This window comes from Micropterus salmoides, unplaced genomic scaffold (genome assembly GCF_014851395.1).
Source record: "Micropterus salmoides isolate LMB-PRFRI ecotype aquatic unplaced genomic scaffold, ASM1485139v1 Ms_hic_scaffold_9, whole genome shotgun sequence".
In the NCBI taxonomy this organism is placed as follows: Eukaryota; Metazoa; Chordata; class Actinopteri; order Centrarchiformes; family Centrarchidae; genus Micropterus; species Micropterus salmoides.
In genome coordinates this window covers 33957383-33973618 of record NW_024044681.1, presented here as the reverse complement: position 1 = coordinate 33973618, position 16236 = coordinate 33957383, and the positions used below count along the sequence as shown (strand labels likewise).

The window sequence follows — 16236 nt, the reverse complement described above, 5'->3', positions numbered from 1 at the left end:
TTGGAATAAATATATTCTTTCCGTGCATGTTTCCAATAGGTGACGTGAATGAGTTTCCGGGAGGAACAGAAACATGGCGTTGTTGAACAGCAGAAACACAAATATTGTTTCCAGCACACGATGTGGGGCCATTTTGAAATTTATTAGTAGGCGAAACCTTGTCTTGGTCTTCATCTTCATGTCTTCATAGTCTTCTTCTTCTTCTGACAGATAAGACTTTTCACAGCGAGCAGAACCAGGTTGCGCACGTTTTTTGGGTCGAAGAAATATTGTCCATGTAACCACAGCTATCGTTGTACTGAGCTGTTGTGGGACTCCTGGTAGCTGGACTACCTCTGCACTTTCTCCTCTGACCTGGCACATTGACGAGCAGCAGTTCCGAGAGCTTTGGCTGTGGACTGCATATTTTATTAATATGTCCATTTTTTGGTTTACTGGATGACTCTCAGTATTACATTGCCTGAAGGCAGGTATTTACGCTGCATCTGGCACTTTAAAAGTAGCTGAACTTGTTGACCCTGTCCACATGCTGTTGATATTGAGTTTGTTGTTGAAAGGAGATGGCTGTTTGCCTCAACAAGCATATGTATCTAATAAAATACCCACTTTCTTAAAACCCCACTTTCTCAGTACAATATTCTTGTATCTACTGTTATCCTGCAGACAGTTTGACATGTCACTGTCCATGGTGTCTGTCCTGCTTGATGTCTCGTTTGAATGGCCTCCAGCTTCCCTCTTTCCTCAGCCCTGTCCCAGCCCTGCAGGCCTGTGACTACATGATCCAGTCCGCAGCCAGACACCAGGAAAACAACTTTATTGACTTGAACACTACGATCCCCCTGTGCCGGTTAGCCCTGCTCTTCCATATGGTTTATCTACAACCTAGCATTTTGTCCCGCCATGTCGCACACTGAGATTCAAGCTCTTACACATTTTACTATTAAGAGAGAGAGCTGAAAACCACACGGGCTGGTGCTCTCCAGAAACAGTTACAGTTTTCAACTACTGTTTGGTGTACTGTGATTAACAGCATTTGAAGTTATTCTGAGATTGTTAAAGGCGAGCTCCACTCAAAAATGTATCAGCTTCACAGAGCAGAATGGTGTTTAGGCAAAATTTGACACTAGAAGGTCGTTTTCACATTCATCTGCTGAAGGGGGAAAGTTCCTCTGTGCTCACCTTAAATCTCAGTTTAACACCTGATGTAGCAGCAGGATGTGTGACATCAAACTGGTTTCGAGCCGATTGTGGTTCAGTATGCACCTTTCACAAGTGTGATGCGGAGACTTGAAGCCTCTGCTACACATACACTGTGAAGGGACTTTTCAGTAAAGCAGGAGACATCTTGTGTCCAGCAGGAAAACTTTTAAAATGAGAAATATTTGTATACTCTGGATTCTGGATTTTTCAGTGGCAGAGAATTTTGATCATATTTGTTTTTATGTATTAAATTTTGCCTGCAGGGGAAGATGGAATATATTGGCCACATTACTTCTACCTTTTTGATTATTTATAGAGCCATTTGTCATAGAGATGAAACAGTATGAAAATTTCAAATTGCGACTGTAGCGAACAAAATTTCAAGCTTATCCGTGTTATCGCAGTATTGTTGAAATGTGCTGAAAATGTTCAAAAAGTACTGATACACACACTGAACCCATCTCACCAAGTTTTAAATCAGAAACCACATATAAACTTTTTGTTTACATAGATTAAAATAACAGCCAATACTTTATGTAAACAAATGAAAACCAGATCAAATGTGCATTAACAGTATAGATGTTATAAAGTATATGCAATGACCCCATGCACAATTTACATAAATACAAATGAGTCTTGTGTTGGAGTCTGTAGCGTTTCTCCTGCTGAACACTTTTACAACCAATTTAAGATACATGACGCCAACAGCAGCAGACCAACGTATAGTGTTTTTATTAGAGCAGGTAAGCAGTGAGAGCTTGTGTTGTTCCCTCATGCTAAAAGTGAACTCACCCTGCATTCACTATAAAGCCATTTTCTTTCATCAGGTTTCCCTCAGTACTCGTATAAAAACCAAAATACTTCAGACAGGCTGAAAAATCTCCAGAGCGCTGTCACGGCCTTCCGCCATGTTTTCATTGACCCAAAACAAACCCATGTGGGATGCTGCGCCATCACGCCTGCGTCTGGGACACTGTTGCTAACTTTGGTTGATAAATAATCGAACACAGTTTTCGTGATAATTTAAACCGTAACTGTTTCATACCTATTTATGAATACATTTCTTTGCAGATTGCAGTCTGTAAGTAGTGTTTTTCATTAGAGATGCAATGATTAGTCATTGAGTCAACTGACAGAAAATGAATCGACAACTATTTTGAGATTTGATTAGTTTTTTAACATTAAGGAGTTCCCCCTCTTTTATTGTGATGATTTGCAGGTTTTCTCTGTTTAACATAATTTTAAACTTAATATTTTTGGGTTTTGGACCATTAGTCCAACAAAACACGCAACTTGCATCATCTTCTTGGGCTTCAAGGAAATAGCATTAGAAAATTTGGAATTTTTCACATTTTGTACATTAAATGTTCAGTAGTGAATATATTTGGCAGATTAATCGTTAATCAAAACAATTGTAGTTGTAGCCCGACTTACTGAAAGCAACACAACCCATTGTAGGTATCAGAGAGGGAATGGGGCGTTGGGGCGTACAGTGCCAGGTACAGGGGATTGCGGAGCGACCGGGCATGGTGCCGACGGTCGGTGATGAAGCACGATCTGCTGGCATTTCCTCGCATCTGGGTCATTCCAGCATACTGTATCTGTTTCTGCTGGGGTTTCCCAAAGCAGTTTTTTCCAGGTGTGCTGTCTCAAGTACTTAGTGCAGTCTCACATATGATTTCCACACACTCGGGACGCACTGAACGAAACAAACCAAGGTTTTTACGCAGTGGCTGCTGTCCCTCCCAACTCTCCATGGCCGAAACCATTAAAACACGCAAAACCCTCATTTAAATACTGCCACCTCCATTGTGTTTGCTCCTGTTGTCATCTATGCAATAATTCTTAGTAAATCACCCATAACAGGTGCTAAAATTGCACGTGCAATATTTTAGAATGCTATGAATGTAAATTTTGCAGATACGGGTGTTCATAGATGTGATAAGTGGCCTAAGACATTTTACGTGTGTCACAAAGACAGAAGGGTGGTGCATCCAGCCTCTGACAGTAACCACGGCAGTCAATCTGAGTTTAACAGCTGTGAAGGGGTGCCCCCCTCTCTCATCTCGACAACAGTGCATGCAATTAAAAAGGCTGTGATTTTAGTGTGCGGGAGAATGAGAGCAGTAGGCTGTATGTATGCGTGCGGCCATGCATGTGATAAAGACTGACGGCCCCCTCAGCCATTCTTTAAGCCAGCTCACTGTGTGTTGCTGTACGGCTGATGTGTCTCAGCTGCGTCTACCTTCAGACTCTGATCTGACAGAAACAGTCTGGAGAGGGAGGGGATTTCCTTGTCATCTTGTCTGTACTCTCAACCATCCATTCATCCATCCTTCCATCCACCCTTCAATCCATCCATCCTTCCATCACTGACCTGCCTGTATCCGCCAGCTAGCTGAGCATCGTGACACAATAAGCTCCTACTACCCGCTCACCCTCCTTACTCACAAAGCAACAAGAGAGATGCATAGAGATGAATTCCCTCCCCCGGTGGCAACCAATCCATCAACTGCAGCACTAGACTGATGACAGCACCGGGCTGCACACACCCAGGCAGGCTGTCCTTTAAGGCACATGGTTGACTAACCGCACGATCCACAAAATATGCATGGCAATAATCTGCATTTTTGCAGAATGAGTTTGCTAAAGATAAAATAAAGATCAATATTAGATTATTTTTAACTGTATAATTGTTCAGCTACAGCTACAGCAAAAGCAAAGCAAACTCAGAGCCATGGCCTGCAAAGATATGATGTCAAACCCTCTATCACATGTTCATTCAGAGAACCTCTCTCCACTCCTTGTGAGCAGAGGATGATGTAACGGTTAGGCTCATTCTGCCCTTGTTAGAGGAAACAAAAGAGCAGCCAGAGCGGGCGCACGCACACACACACACACACACACACACACACACACACCCCCTCTCTCTCTGTGTCTCTCATGGTTGTTATTGGAGGACAACAAGAAGGGTTGAAAATGTGGGTGTCCTCCAAGCCAGAATGCACATTATGAAGTGGTACAGAATCTGTTCAGTTAAGAGTTCACTGTTGAAAATATGATTCATGATGGAAAACCCAGCTCAGTTAGTCATGAAATGGTTAGCACATTTTACCAATATTTTTAATTCAATTGTGGTTAATTCATTATTTTAATTGTCACACAGTATTAGTTCAAGATTATGCTGCTGCAGTTTGATGAACATTGATAAACGAGATCCAGTAGACTTTTGAGAAATTACAAACAAATCATTTAGAAAAAAGTAAAGCCTACTCTTTACGGCTGCTTGAAACACCTTGAGATCTTAAAACAAAGGTTTAAAGTTTTCTCTTTCAAGATTGTTTCATTTGAATAGCTTTTAGAGAAATCGTCACTGTTTCACAAAACAAGCACAGACGAAAGCTCCTGAAAACAAAGGAAAAAAAGAACATTCAATTACTATTTATTTTAGAGTTTAACAGTCAAAATCTCAGCTAATCTGTTTATCAGGGCTGTTTGTGTGTGATTTGATCAGATTTGATTGACAGCAGCCTGGAAACTAGAACCCAACCAATATGGGATTTTTAAGACTGATAACTGATATTTCAGGTTTTTAAAATCTGATATATTGACCGATATTCTTTATCCCTTCTTTTCAGAAACCCATAACATAAACAAAGATTATCCCTAACGTTTGTTATGTGTAGTTATGAGATCTAACCAAGATAACATGACATAAGATTAAAACTAAACTTTTTTAATTGTTATAAATAGTACTTTGAATGAGTACAGCTGATTTTGTCAGCTGATTGCTCTGTTTTGTGGAGGACTTGTGTTCCAAACAAGTGCATTGCCAGCAGGGGAGTTGCAGAGGGCCCTCTGGTGGACAAGCTATGCAAGGACCACACTCATAGAATGACTGAAAGATCCGTCTCTACTTCTCTCGGGCTCTACTGGAAACATCAGGAAAAGCCCAACAACTGTGAAGAAGAAACTGTGTATTTTTGTGAAACAATTTGAAAATTCAATATTCCTCCCCTACCCCCATTTTGCTACCCCTTAGATTTATCACTGGTACTGTAAGGTGATATTGGTAATATTCAAGATTTTCATTGGCCAACATGTCTGATGCTACACAGCTGTATGCTTTAGTACGGCACCTCCCAGACATTACTCATTGATTGAACAATGTGTTTAATACTGTGAATTTATATTCCACAGATTCTCTGTTGAATTTTCTCTGTCCCTTGGTGTTTTTTACACCTCTAGCTAAACTGGAAACATATTCCTTTTAGGATTTTTCCAGAGAAATTCCTACATAGCAAATGTGAAAACTGTCTGTGTATTTATTTATGCACCAAACATGTGTGTGTCAAATACATCATGGCTGTGTACAGATGTACATGCATGTTCCCAAAGTGATATTCATGTTCTCCTTCACTTGTCCACTAAACTGACATCCAGACAGTCAGCAAAAAAAAAAGACCTAAACTTTGTTCCATACACTCTCTTATGGAATTCGCAGCTAGACCGATTTATATCCCTTCCCTCCTTCACACTTGACAGACCGTCCTCTCCTCTCTTACCTGACCTGGGGGGGCCTTCTGTGGGGAAATGCCTAGGATGTGGGAACATTTTAACTGCTGAGCTGGCTGCTGGAGTAACTGCTGCTCTCCAGGACAGCTGAAAGCATGTTTGGAACGTCTTACCCCTTTCTGGCCTCCTGAAAATAAAGTCGGGATTGAAAAGACAAAATTGCAATATCCGCTTGACATATTGATGTTTTTGGTGTTTTCTTCATTCCAGTCATTCTGTAAAACTGGAATGTTGAGGTGGCCTGAAAGAATACAGTCCACTTAGCTTCAGAGATCGTGACTTGTGCCCTTTCTCTGCAATATCTAACACATGGGTGTGATTGTAGTGGGCCTAAAGCTAACAGCGAGATGAGATAACAGCAGTGTGCAGAGTGGCCTGAATTAGTAGGATGCACATATTGACTCATTGTACTCTCTGTGCTAACGTGGAAATACATTTTTAGCCCCACTCAGTGCCCATACATCTGAGGGTTACTCTGTGTTTGGTCACTGCCCTTGACTTGTACTTCTGTGTGTGAATGTACACTCTGTGTGTGAGCGTATGTAGACTACAGTAAACAAAATCTTTCTCCTAATGGGATTTGTTTTGTGGACCTGCTCCAAGTCATGATCTCACCCCCTTACAGTGATCTGTTTCAGTGGTTAAATCCCACTGCACTCCTCAGTCCCTTACGAGATCCATTTTTATAGCTTTAGTAATGATTTTTGATGTAGCTCCTTCGCACTTCCTCCTTTAGGTCTGAAGTACTGCAACAAAGCCCCCGCAGGCAGTCCTGCGCTCGAAACCCCTCTAGTTCTGCAGTCTGGTAAAAATATCAGAGTGAAAATATAGTCATGGGAGACCAGCCATTATTTTAAACTGCAACATTTCTCCGTCTCCTTTTCTGCAAACGTCCATCCCCACTTTTTTGAAAAGAAAACATTAAGGTGAGGCTTCAGCCTATGTGGCCTATTCATAATTACTGTTGAGTCACAAACATCATTAATATCATTGAGTCAAAATTCCTTTAGTCTGACTAACAGATTGAGGTCTGTTTTTACATCATAGACAAAATTAGAAAGACATCATTTATCAAACAGAGTGGTTTAGTTGCCAGAGCCTGTCGTTGTTTTGTATCACAATAATTGTAGCTTGTTTTGTTGTGGTCATCTCATCCACCAACCGCGAAGAGTTTGTACAAAGTCAGCAAGCTTTTTAGTGCTCAGTAGTTGCATTTGGTTTGGTTTGAGAAGTTGTCCTACCTAGGGTAGGGTTTTTGGTGTAGAGCTGAGTTTGCCTGGTTAGCTCCCTTATGTCACAGTTTCAGCAGAGAAGGGGGGGAATCGTGGGAAATGTATTGAAAGCACAGAGGAACGCTGTGGGCCAACAAGCACTGCTGCTCTTAAGGGTTTAAGACAGTGTTGGGATGTTATTTAATCTAAAAAATTTAGGATTATTTGAAAAATCCAATGGACATTAGCCCCTGCTAGTTCCTCAAGCATTTCTGCTGATACAGTACTGGCGTTGTTTGTATTAGCCGTGCCAGCTGTGCAGCTCCAAGGATGGCTGCTCAGTGCACAACTTTAGTCCAATGCCTTAATATCTTAATATCTATTCCATGGTTTTGCACAAGCTTTTCTAAAGGCATCTATAGTTCCTAGATCATGTATCCTGCCGACTGGTATTCCCCGGACTTATTGTCTCCAAAACTATGAGATGGATTGCTGTGACATTTGGTGCAGTCATTCGTGGTCCCCTCAGGATGAATTGTCAAAACTTTTGTGCTGCATCATCACATCAAAGTTTTGAGTTTATCCAAAACATCGGTCAATGACCAAAAACCTGTGAAACTATGACATTCCCATCCCTTAGCTGTACTTCATATTCATTGCTAATCATTAAATGCTAACATGCTAACACTCCAAACTAACCATGACAGTGACAAAGGCAAACCTAATACCTGCTCATCATCAGCATGTTAGCATTGTAGCTGTGTGCATGTTAGCATTCACTCAAGCAGCAGTGCATGACTGTAGACTTGTGGTCTGTTTTTTGATTTTTTGTTTGAACTCCCTCCAATTAACCTACTAGTAGCTGCCACGTCTAATGCAATCTGTTTCAAAGATAGCATTGTAGTCCTTATTGTAGTTCTAATTAAGGAGTCCTCATATCCACGATTGGAGTTCATCATGGGTGTTGCTGTAGGACTTCAGTACTAGGGCACACACAATGATTGACAGTCACAGCTGCGTGCTGAAAATGTATAACTGGTGAATCATACACCGTAATGAGAAAAAAAGAATCAGGATCAGAAAATGGCAAACAAAACATATGGTCAGTCCACAGTTTCTATCCATTTTCCCCCAATAATTTTCTTTTGGCTGAATGTACTCCAATAGTCATATTCCATATTAAAATCTGACCTCTTTTGAATAAAACAGTAATTTGATGGGGGCTGTTGCTTTTTGCATTAAACTTGAGCTGCGGTTACATTTCCTGGACATCTGACCTCCCCATATGTGGTTTGTGATAAATCAGTCCAACCTGTCACTGGCATGGCAGAGCGGAGAGCTGAATGAACTGGGTCATCATTGGATTATCGTTTGATATTCATAAGCAGACTTGTAGTAGAGAATGATTTGGCCAGTCCACCTAGACATCCCGGAGCTAACTGAAAGGACCAGCTCGTTCTGAACACTGCTTTTTTTCAGGAAAGCTGAGACGAACTGGGCTCAGACGTGACTGTAAGCAAGTTGATACATTGCTGCACTTCCGCTGTAAGTGTTTGGTAGCAGGTGGTTAGAAGAACCTTTTTTTGAAGTTTTTATCAGATTCGTTTCAGGAATGAAGGTTGCAGCAATAAAAGTAAATCAATTAGTTTGCGATGTTTAAACCTGAAGTTTAATTGAACTATGTGGTTGACTTTCCTTCTTTTGTTGGATTTGTTTTCAGCTCAGAGAAACGCACACACATTTTGCATGTTAGTGAAGCAGCACAGGGAGGGATTTAGTGAACGCTGTAGGTCCCATGCAGCTCTTTGTGGCCTCTTTTGGCTTCCACATGTCCTCCTCTGTGAGGCTGGCCCTTTGCTTAGATTTCTGCTTTCCTCTCCAGCAATAGGTCTTTTTAATCCATCTCGCACATATGAAGTCATCACAGCTGATGCAACCAGCACTTGTTTTTTTTTTCCTTTTCTTTTTGAGGTATGGCTGCAACCTGAGAGCAGGCTGTTCAGCAGAGGCAAGTTTAAGGTTATATTTTTGGTGACTCTATTTCTACTGTGCAAGTGTGGTAGACTTGCGAGCTACCACACTCCATGGTTATTTATTGTGGAGTGAATTTTCAAATCCAGGGTTTGGTCGCGTAGAGTTAGAGTTAGCTTCCCATTATTTGCTGCATTTGCAAAGCATCAATTTTTCAATAAATTACAACTGTGCAGAAGGACAGCACAGAGAGCACAGTACATGTGGAAGGAAAGAAAACTGCTCTCTTGCAAGTGCACCCCCTCTCCTTTTCTTTCTGTTAGCCCCTACCCTCTCCCTCTCCTCTGCTTCTTTTTGCTCTCTCTTTCTCTCTCTCCATCCCTGGTCTTTGTCCTGGGAGCGTACCAACCAGAGAGGGGGAAGAAGAGGAGAGAAGGGGGAGGGGTGAGCCAGCATGTCAGACGGGGAGAGGAGGGTAAAGGGAGAGAATAGCATGTGGCGGAACGACAGAGAAAGCAGACTGTGGGGTTGTCAGAAGAACAAAACTGAAAGCTTTTTGTTCTTTAAAAAAATCTGGTCGTTCCCTCCCGTTATTTCCTGCTGCTAATCAAGTTGGGTGTTAAAGTTGTGTGGAGTGGCAGCCATCAGAGAAAGGAAGCCAACAAGAGAAAAGGACAAGAAAATCAGGATGGGGCATCACAATGGTAGGATGGGAGAGAGGGCAAAATGGAGGAGATGAAAGCTGTCCCGTTGAGGAATCCACCAAATCACAGCCTCCTTTCATCCTCCCAACACCACCACCGCTGCTGCTGCTGCTGCTCTTGCTCCTGCTAATATTGTAGCCTCCCGCCCTCTGTCTCTGAATCCTACGCTGGGAGAGCTTACCCTGTATGTGATAGAAATTGGAGAGCTGACATTTACATCCTGCCGAGGGGAACTGTGTTCAGGAGCGAAACAGGACCCTGCGAGACGGGATGTACATTCTTGCACTCGAAACGCACACTTCCTCAGAGAAATAGAGACTGGGGACAGGTGTTGGAGTGTTGATGAGGGGTAAACTCTGAGCATGAAGCTGCACGGGATGAAGGGAAGGAAAGTGTAGGAACTAAAACGAGGAGGGAGTGAGAACCAGACCTAAACTGCTGTGAGTACAAAGTGTTTTTCTGTCTTTTAGTCTGTGCCATTTGGTTCTTTTCTTTTGCTTTTCTGCTGCTGCTCTGCAGTCATCAGTTCAATGCTTCCCCCTTGTCCTTGTGTGCCTGCAGGACTCATCAAAATAGCATGTGTCCAAAATATGGCTTTTGGATTCAGCTTTTTCCCCCCTGCAGAAACCTTTGTTAGAGGGACAGTGCAGCTTCACCTGAAATGACCACTATGGATGGGATTTCTCTTGGTTTTGGGAATTTAATGAGCCTCCTCTTAGGATGTAAACAAGAAGAAAGCACATACCACCCACTGATGTGTATTTATTCCAACATGACCATATACAGCTTGAGGACAGGCAGTGATTTTATAATTCCAGTGATCTTTCTTAGGGCAGTTTCATTGCCTTCATGTTTATTTTTCCTTTGTTACCATAATGTAGAGTTTGAACATGAACCCAGTGCATCCAGAATAGCCAATGTTTTGGGAAGTTCACCCTGTTTTTACTTTTATTGTAGAATTATGAAAATCCAGTTTGCCCAGGTCTGGCAAGATTGCAGCCCCCTTTGCTGTTAAGCTTTGCTGGGACTACAGGGACAATGTGTGCTAGTGCAGTGCAGGTTGGACTGAAATCAAATTATAATGTGGTGTGTTGCATGAAGTGCAGAAAACGGCCTAGAGTGGTAGACAACCTGTCTAGCAAGCCACTCAGTTTGGGCACACTGGATCTGGCCCTGGATCTCATCACAAGGTGTAATTTGGATAAACTAGTGGCTAAAAGCAGAAGCACTTGCTGAAATGCTGACAGTCTCATGTCTAGCAGGCACTAGTCTTTGTATCTATCTGTTTCTTTTACTCCTCTTATATAAAATAATGTTTCTGAAAGCACTAACTTTAAAATAATAAAGGCTTTGTCAGCAAATGTAGCGTAGACAGTTTAGGACTTGAGGCCTGTGTCTGTATTATGTCTAAACATATTCTATTTTCACAATATGACAAGTATCTTCCTGCAAAATCCCTCAGAAGAGTGGAACTGTACATGCTGGTATTCTGTTCATACATATACTGTGTGAGTAGACTACCCAGGTAAACAATTCATTAATTTAAAGCTCTAGCATGGACTTTGTTTATCTGCAGAAAATAAAATGTCCTGTCACCCTCTGGTGGTTGTGTTGAAGGATTATTATGGAGAGGAGCATTTTATAGAGAGAATTTTTGGCTCACTGGAGGTAAAGTCAGGTCTCAGAGCCTCCGGATTAAATATAACTCTGGGTTATCTGAAATATTGCTTTCAACTCAAACTCTGAGTTTGATTCTTGCCACAGTTTTTCTGATGTTTTGGCTGAACCTCAATGTCCGTACCTTATATTTGTAACGTTTATCAACCATTTTGCTGTGCGTTTTGATCTGTTTCCTGTAATTCAGCCATATGGTTGCTGTGTCAACGTTTCTAGCAGCATTAAAGGGTTCATTATCATTCATACTGTGTGCTGGTGTCGGTGGTCCTGAATAGGTTGAGGTTAGGCCAGATATTGTCTGATGGAATTGTTTGGTTGATTTTAAAAATGGCAGATAAGCTCCTGTGGCCAATCACTTGAGAGCTAACTTATAGCAGTTCGATAGCAGGAACGCCGTTGAGCCTTTAATGTGCTGGCTTAAGAGTAGAGCTTTTATGTTTGGCTTACATACAGCAGTGAGAGGATGGGTTTTCATTTGGAAACTCAGGTCTTGGTTTGTCAAACAAGACTAACTACAACCACACTAGCTGCTTTGAACTGGTAATATCCAGATGTTTGGCAGGTATAATGTTTAACATATTTACCATCTTAGTTTAGCATATGAGCATGGTAATATTTGCGAATTAACTTTAAACACAAAGTACAACTGAGGCTTATGGGAAATGTCATTAGTTTTGCAAGTATTTGGTCATAAAGTATTAGATAGATTTTGACATGATGATTGTACTAGGTAAAAACTTTATCACGTTATTACAATTCAACCTGGGGGAAACATGATTACTTGTACCAAATTTCATGGCAATCCATCCATTTCAATCTAAAATTTGACAGAAGAGCGTGGGGGTGAATAGAGAAGCTGAAGAGGTGTAATCCATCATTGCAAAAATATTCCAGATAATAAACATGTCAAACAGTGTTTGTAATGCTGCTCTTAGCTTGTCTTACAGCAAAACAGGGTTTTGCTGCATCCTGTATTAAAAAAGCAATGCTTTGTCTGTTCTCCTACATTATCTTTAGGTCTGCCTGTTTGTTGCAACAGCAGTGATCCCAGGCAATTACTCTCGACTCCTCAGTCACAGTTGTTCATTGGCCAGCCATCCTTTTCCCTAAAGTATAGGTCCCAACCCTTAAACCCTGCCAGTGAAATGGGAGCAAGCCTTTTTGTACTCTGCTTAAATGTCTGCCTCTGTGAGATCACTTCTAAAGTTTGTTTTTATTGCTTTTGCTGGCTGCTCTGTCAAGAGAGTGGCTTTTACTTGTGCATGAAGTGCAAAACATTTCTGGGTTGCTCAGTGCTGATACGGAACAACAGAGAGGTAATTAGGTCATTTGTTGTCATACTAGTTTGTGTCTCTCAAAAGAGACACAGCCACAGAAAAAGACGTTGTTCTCTGAAGACTCTATTTACCCCTGGCCCTCCATTAAAACGGTCTTCAAATCAAGCCCTCTTTATTGGGAACAAAAACACTTCCATGTGTTGTTCTCCCCTCACTGGCACCATGACATTGCTTAGACAATATCTGTTTAGTGGACTTTCGGAGCACATAAATACCTTCAGTCTCAGTTTTAATGCTTGCTGTTGTGAAAGCAGAAAATGTTTCTTTTGTCTGAACAGACAGATGCAGATTTAATCTAAAACGCTGAAACAAATAGAATAAAAAAGGAAAACATTATCAATGCAGTTGTGAGAGAGAGGGGGACCGAGATGTACCAAACATTTACAAGCCTCTGGGGCACTGAGAAACGGAGAGAGAGACGTCACGCTAAGAAAACCAATCCTGAACACCAGGTACTGCCAGGCTGAGCTTCAGTAGCACTGAACAACATTACCACTGTTTCTGATGGCAACTCCCTCCAACCTGGACCTCACCCCATCTGACTACTAGGCCATATGCTAACATCATATCATCTTCTGGTGTTCAGCTCAATACATAAAACTCTGCCACAGGATGTTCTACTCATTACGCTGGGGGGTGCTAAAGGGAGAAAAAAAGCACCAAATGACACATGTCATGCTCAAAACTATGCATACACATTGTTTTGTTATTCATATTGATACATGAAATATACCTGAAACTACCTATTAACTCTTTTCAATAAGTTGAACTTTCTGAACGTTTAAGAAACCGTAAGGCTTTGGTTCCAGGATCTGTCTCTATAGACACACCACTCGGGACAATCATGGTCATTTTTGGGATGTGAGTGCAGCATTGTTGGCAGTGTGGGACTGCCAACAATGGAGAAAGTGGGCTAATAAATATTTTCTTTCACATTTACACATGAGCTCTTATGACTCTTAAACATCAGTATCTGTAAAGTAATAGAAAGCCCCCACCTGCCATAGGAGGTCAACAGAATGGGCCGACAGGACCGGCATTACTGGGAAATGTAATTTATCTAGTAGCTATAGTTTATTTAAACATATGCAGAATAAGACCGCAAAACATGTGACAGATCTTCTGTATCACAATATCCCCTTTATATTGAAATACACTTCATTGCAGTGCTTATATTATCCTGCTTCATTAGCCTGTGGTGTTTGGTGTGGGGATCTGGGACTTGGATTTAATACCACCTCCTGAGCAGTGCCCAGATTTAAGGTCCAGGAACTCGTCCACAAAGCGTGGACAAAGCAGAACCTGTGAGAATGGGTACACGTTAAGTCACGGGTTGTAATTGAGGTTTGGTTGAACTTGAGAACCAAATGGTCACCCCGTTCAGTGCTGTCTCAGAAAAGAAAGGATCAGATTTCATGCATCACATAAAAACCCCATCCATGGCCACTCCAGAGCTGTATGGTTAGCAGTTCATGGGTTAATTAAAATACCGCCTGTTAAGCTAAAGTATTCATCCTTGTGGTATAATGCAGAAATTAATTAAGAAAGGAGTTTTACGCTGGGAGATTTTTCTGTCTTTTGAGCAGAGGAAATCGAGTACCACCTGGGACCCCGTGATATTTGGGTATGAGGAATATTTTGCATTACCTGCGTTTATGGAAATGTTGAGTTTTCTATACACCTGTAAGATTTGAAACAATGATATTAACTGAGGGCAGTCGGTGTTGGTGGATGCATTGCGGGAATGCTCTTTATAGGAACATTGGAAAAGGGTTTAGGGATTTGTATCTTGAAGTGCTCAAGGTTGAGTTTATGGGATTTCCCTCATGCACTTGGGTTGAATCAAATACGGGCTAATATTTTCTCTCTGGGTCTTGTGGCATTGATCAGGCTGGTCCTTGGAATGGATGATACCACTATTGTTTAAAAACTGGTCAAATGTTTTGATTAGAATAACACCATTTAAGATGAAGTTATCAACAAGATCCAATAAAAATAAGAAGTGTTGATGAATATGGAATTAAATTCTGAAGGGAACACATTTAATGTGATTAATCTATATAGTTATCTCAGTCATTTTTGTTTTGGGTTTTGGATTACGTGCATACAATAACAGAAATGGACTACTGAATTGCAATGTGGGTGAATAAATTGTAATCCAGGTTCATTATACATTTTTAATACAATGTGTCCATGCAGATTCTTCTTTCTTTTTTGAGAGAGAGAGGGAAAAGAAAAGTTATAGCTTCATTCGCAGCAATGATGTGGGTTTTTTTTGTCTAGCTGTATTTAGGTGTAACTTTATAATAAAATAAAATAATAATTATGAGGATAAACAAGACAAAAAGGCAACAGATGTTAATTACAAGTCTTTGAGAAGAATGTGAGCCAGAATTTGATTTATTTTACATGAAGGTTTGAATATACCTTTTCTTTCTGAAGAGGGCACATCAAACTGAGCGTCTTTCTTAAAACAGCTGTCCAGATGATTCTGTTTTTATGCTAAGCAGATGCTAGCTGTGCCATGCTTGTTTCCTCATCTGTGTTTCATCAATAAGTGGGCGGTCAGCACTTGAAGCTCATGGGTATAATTATTTTAAACAATATTCTGTTGGTGGACTGTGTTTGAATGTGTCCCCCTTTTCTTTCAGTTGTTTTGTGTTGCCCCCTTATTTTATGTAGTATAGGTCAGTCAGTACTGTGATTTAATGCTGCCTTACATCCTTGTTTTGTCTGTATGGGCTTGAAAGTAATTTTAGAAAGGAAAATGTAGGTCTTAGAGATGTTTCCTTTGAATAATAATATCTTGGACAGCTGATGTAAAGGCGATGTTGTTAAAGTGAAACTTAATATATTGCCTTGTAATATTATGTAATCATATAGTGCCTTTCTAGTCTACTAATGACTCAAAGCTCTTTACACTGCATGTCACATTCACACACTGATGGCAGAGGCTCCCATTGCAAGATGCCAACTGCTCATCAGAAAGAAACTAATCATTCACACACTCACACACCGATGGCACAGCCTTTGGGAGCAATTCAGGATTCAATATCTTGCACAAGGACAGTTCGACATGTAGACTGGATGAGCCGGGGATCGAACCTGCCGATATTCTGATAAGTGGGCAACCTGCTCTACCTCTGTTCCACAGCCGCCCCACTCTTAATAATAGATTTTCCTACACTGTTTGATAAAACATGAACTCATGTACTATATTTTAGATCTTATGCCAGAACTTCATTAAAGCTATAGCATATTACACGTACGAAAATGTAAAAATGGACCTGGCAAAGAGTTTGTGAAGTTTGTGATGTTTCTTGAAATGATAAATGCTTGTCTAATGGGCCGACTCCTCTCTATCTGTGTCTTTCAGTTGTCCCTCGGGGATGAACAGTGTGAAGTGACGCGGAACGGCTATGAGTCTAAGGAGCTGGTGTACTTAGTTCATATTTACTGCCAGGTAAGACTCACTCCCCTGGGTGTGATGGTACAGTCATACAGAAATACATCTGACCTATCACAGCATGCATACACTCTATTATATACTAACTCCCACAC

General features: G+C 41.1%; 1 protein-coding gene across 2 annotated transcripts in view; it reads left to right on the top strand.

The window, feature by feature from the left end:
- The window catches only part of LOC119895006 (rho GTPase-activating protein 32-like), a 122183-nt gene that overhangs the window by 65405 nt on the left and 40542 nt on the right, over nucleotides 1-16236 (top strand). For both annotated transcript variants that reach the window (XM_038707762.1, XM_038707761.1), the window contains exon 6: nucleotides 16052-16138. In XM_038707762.1, coding sequence (XP_038563690.1) covers nucleotides 16052-16138 — 87 coding nt within the window. The remainder of the gene's footprint in view (nucleotides 1-16051; nucleotides 16139-16236) is intronic.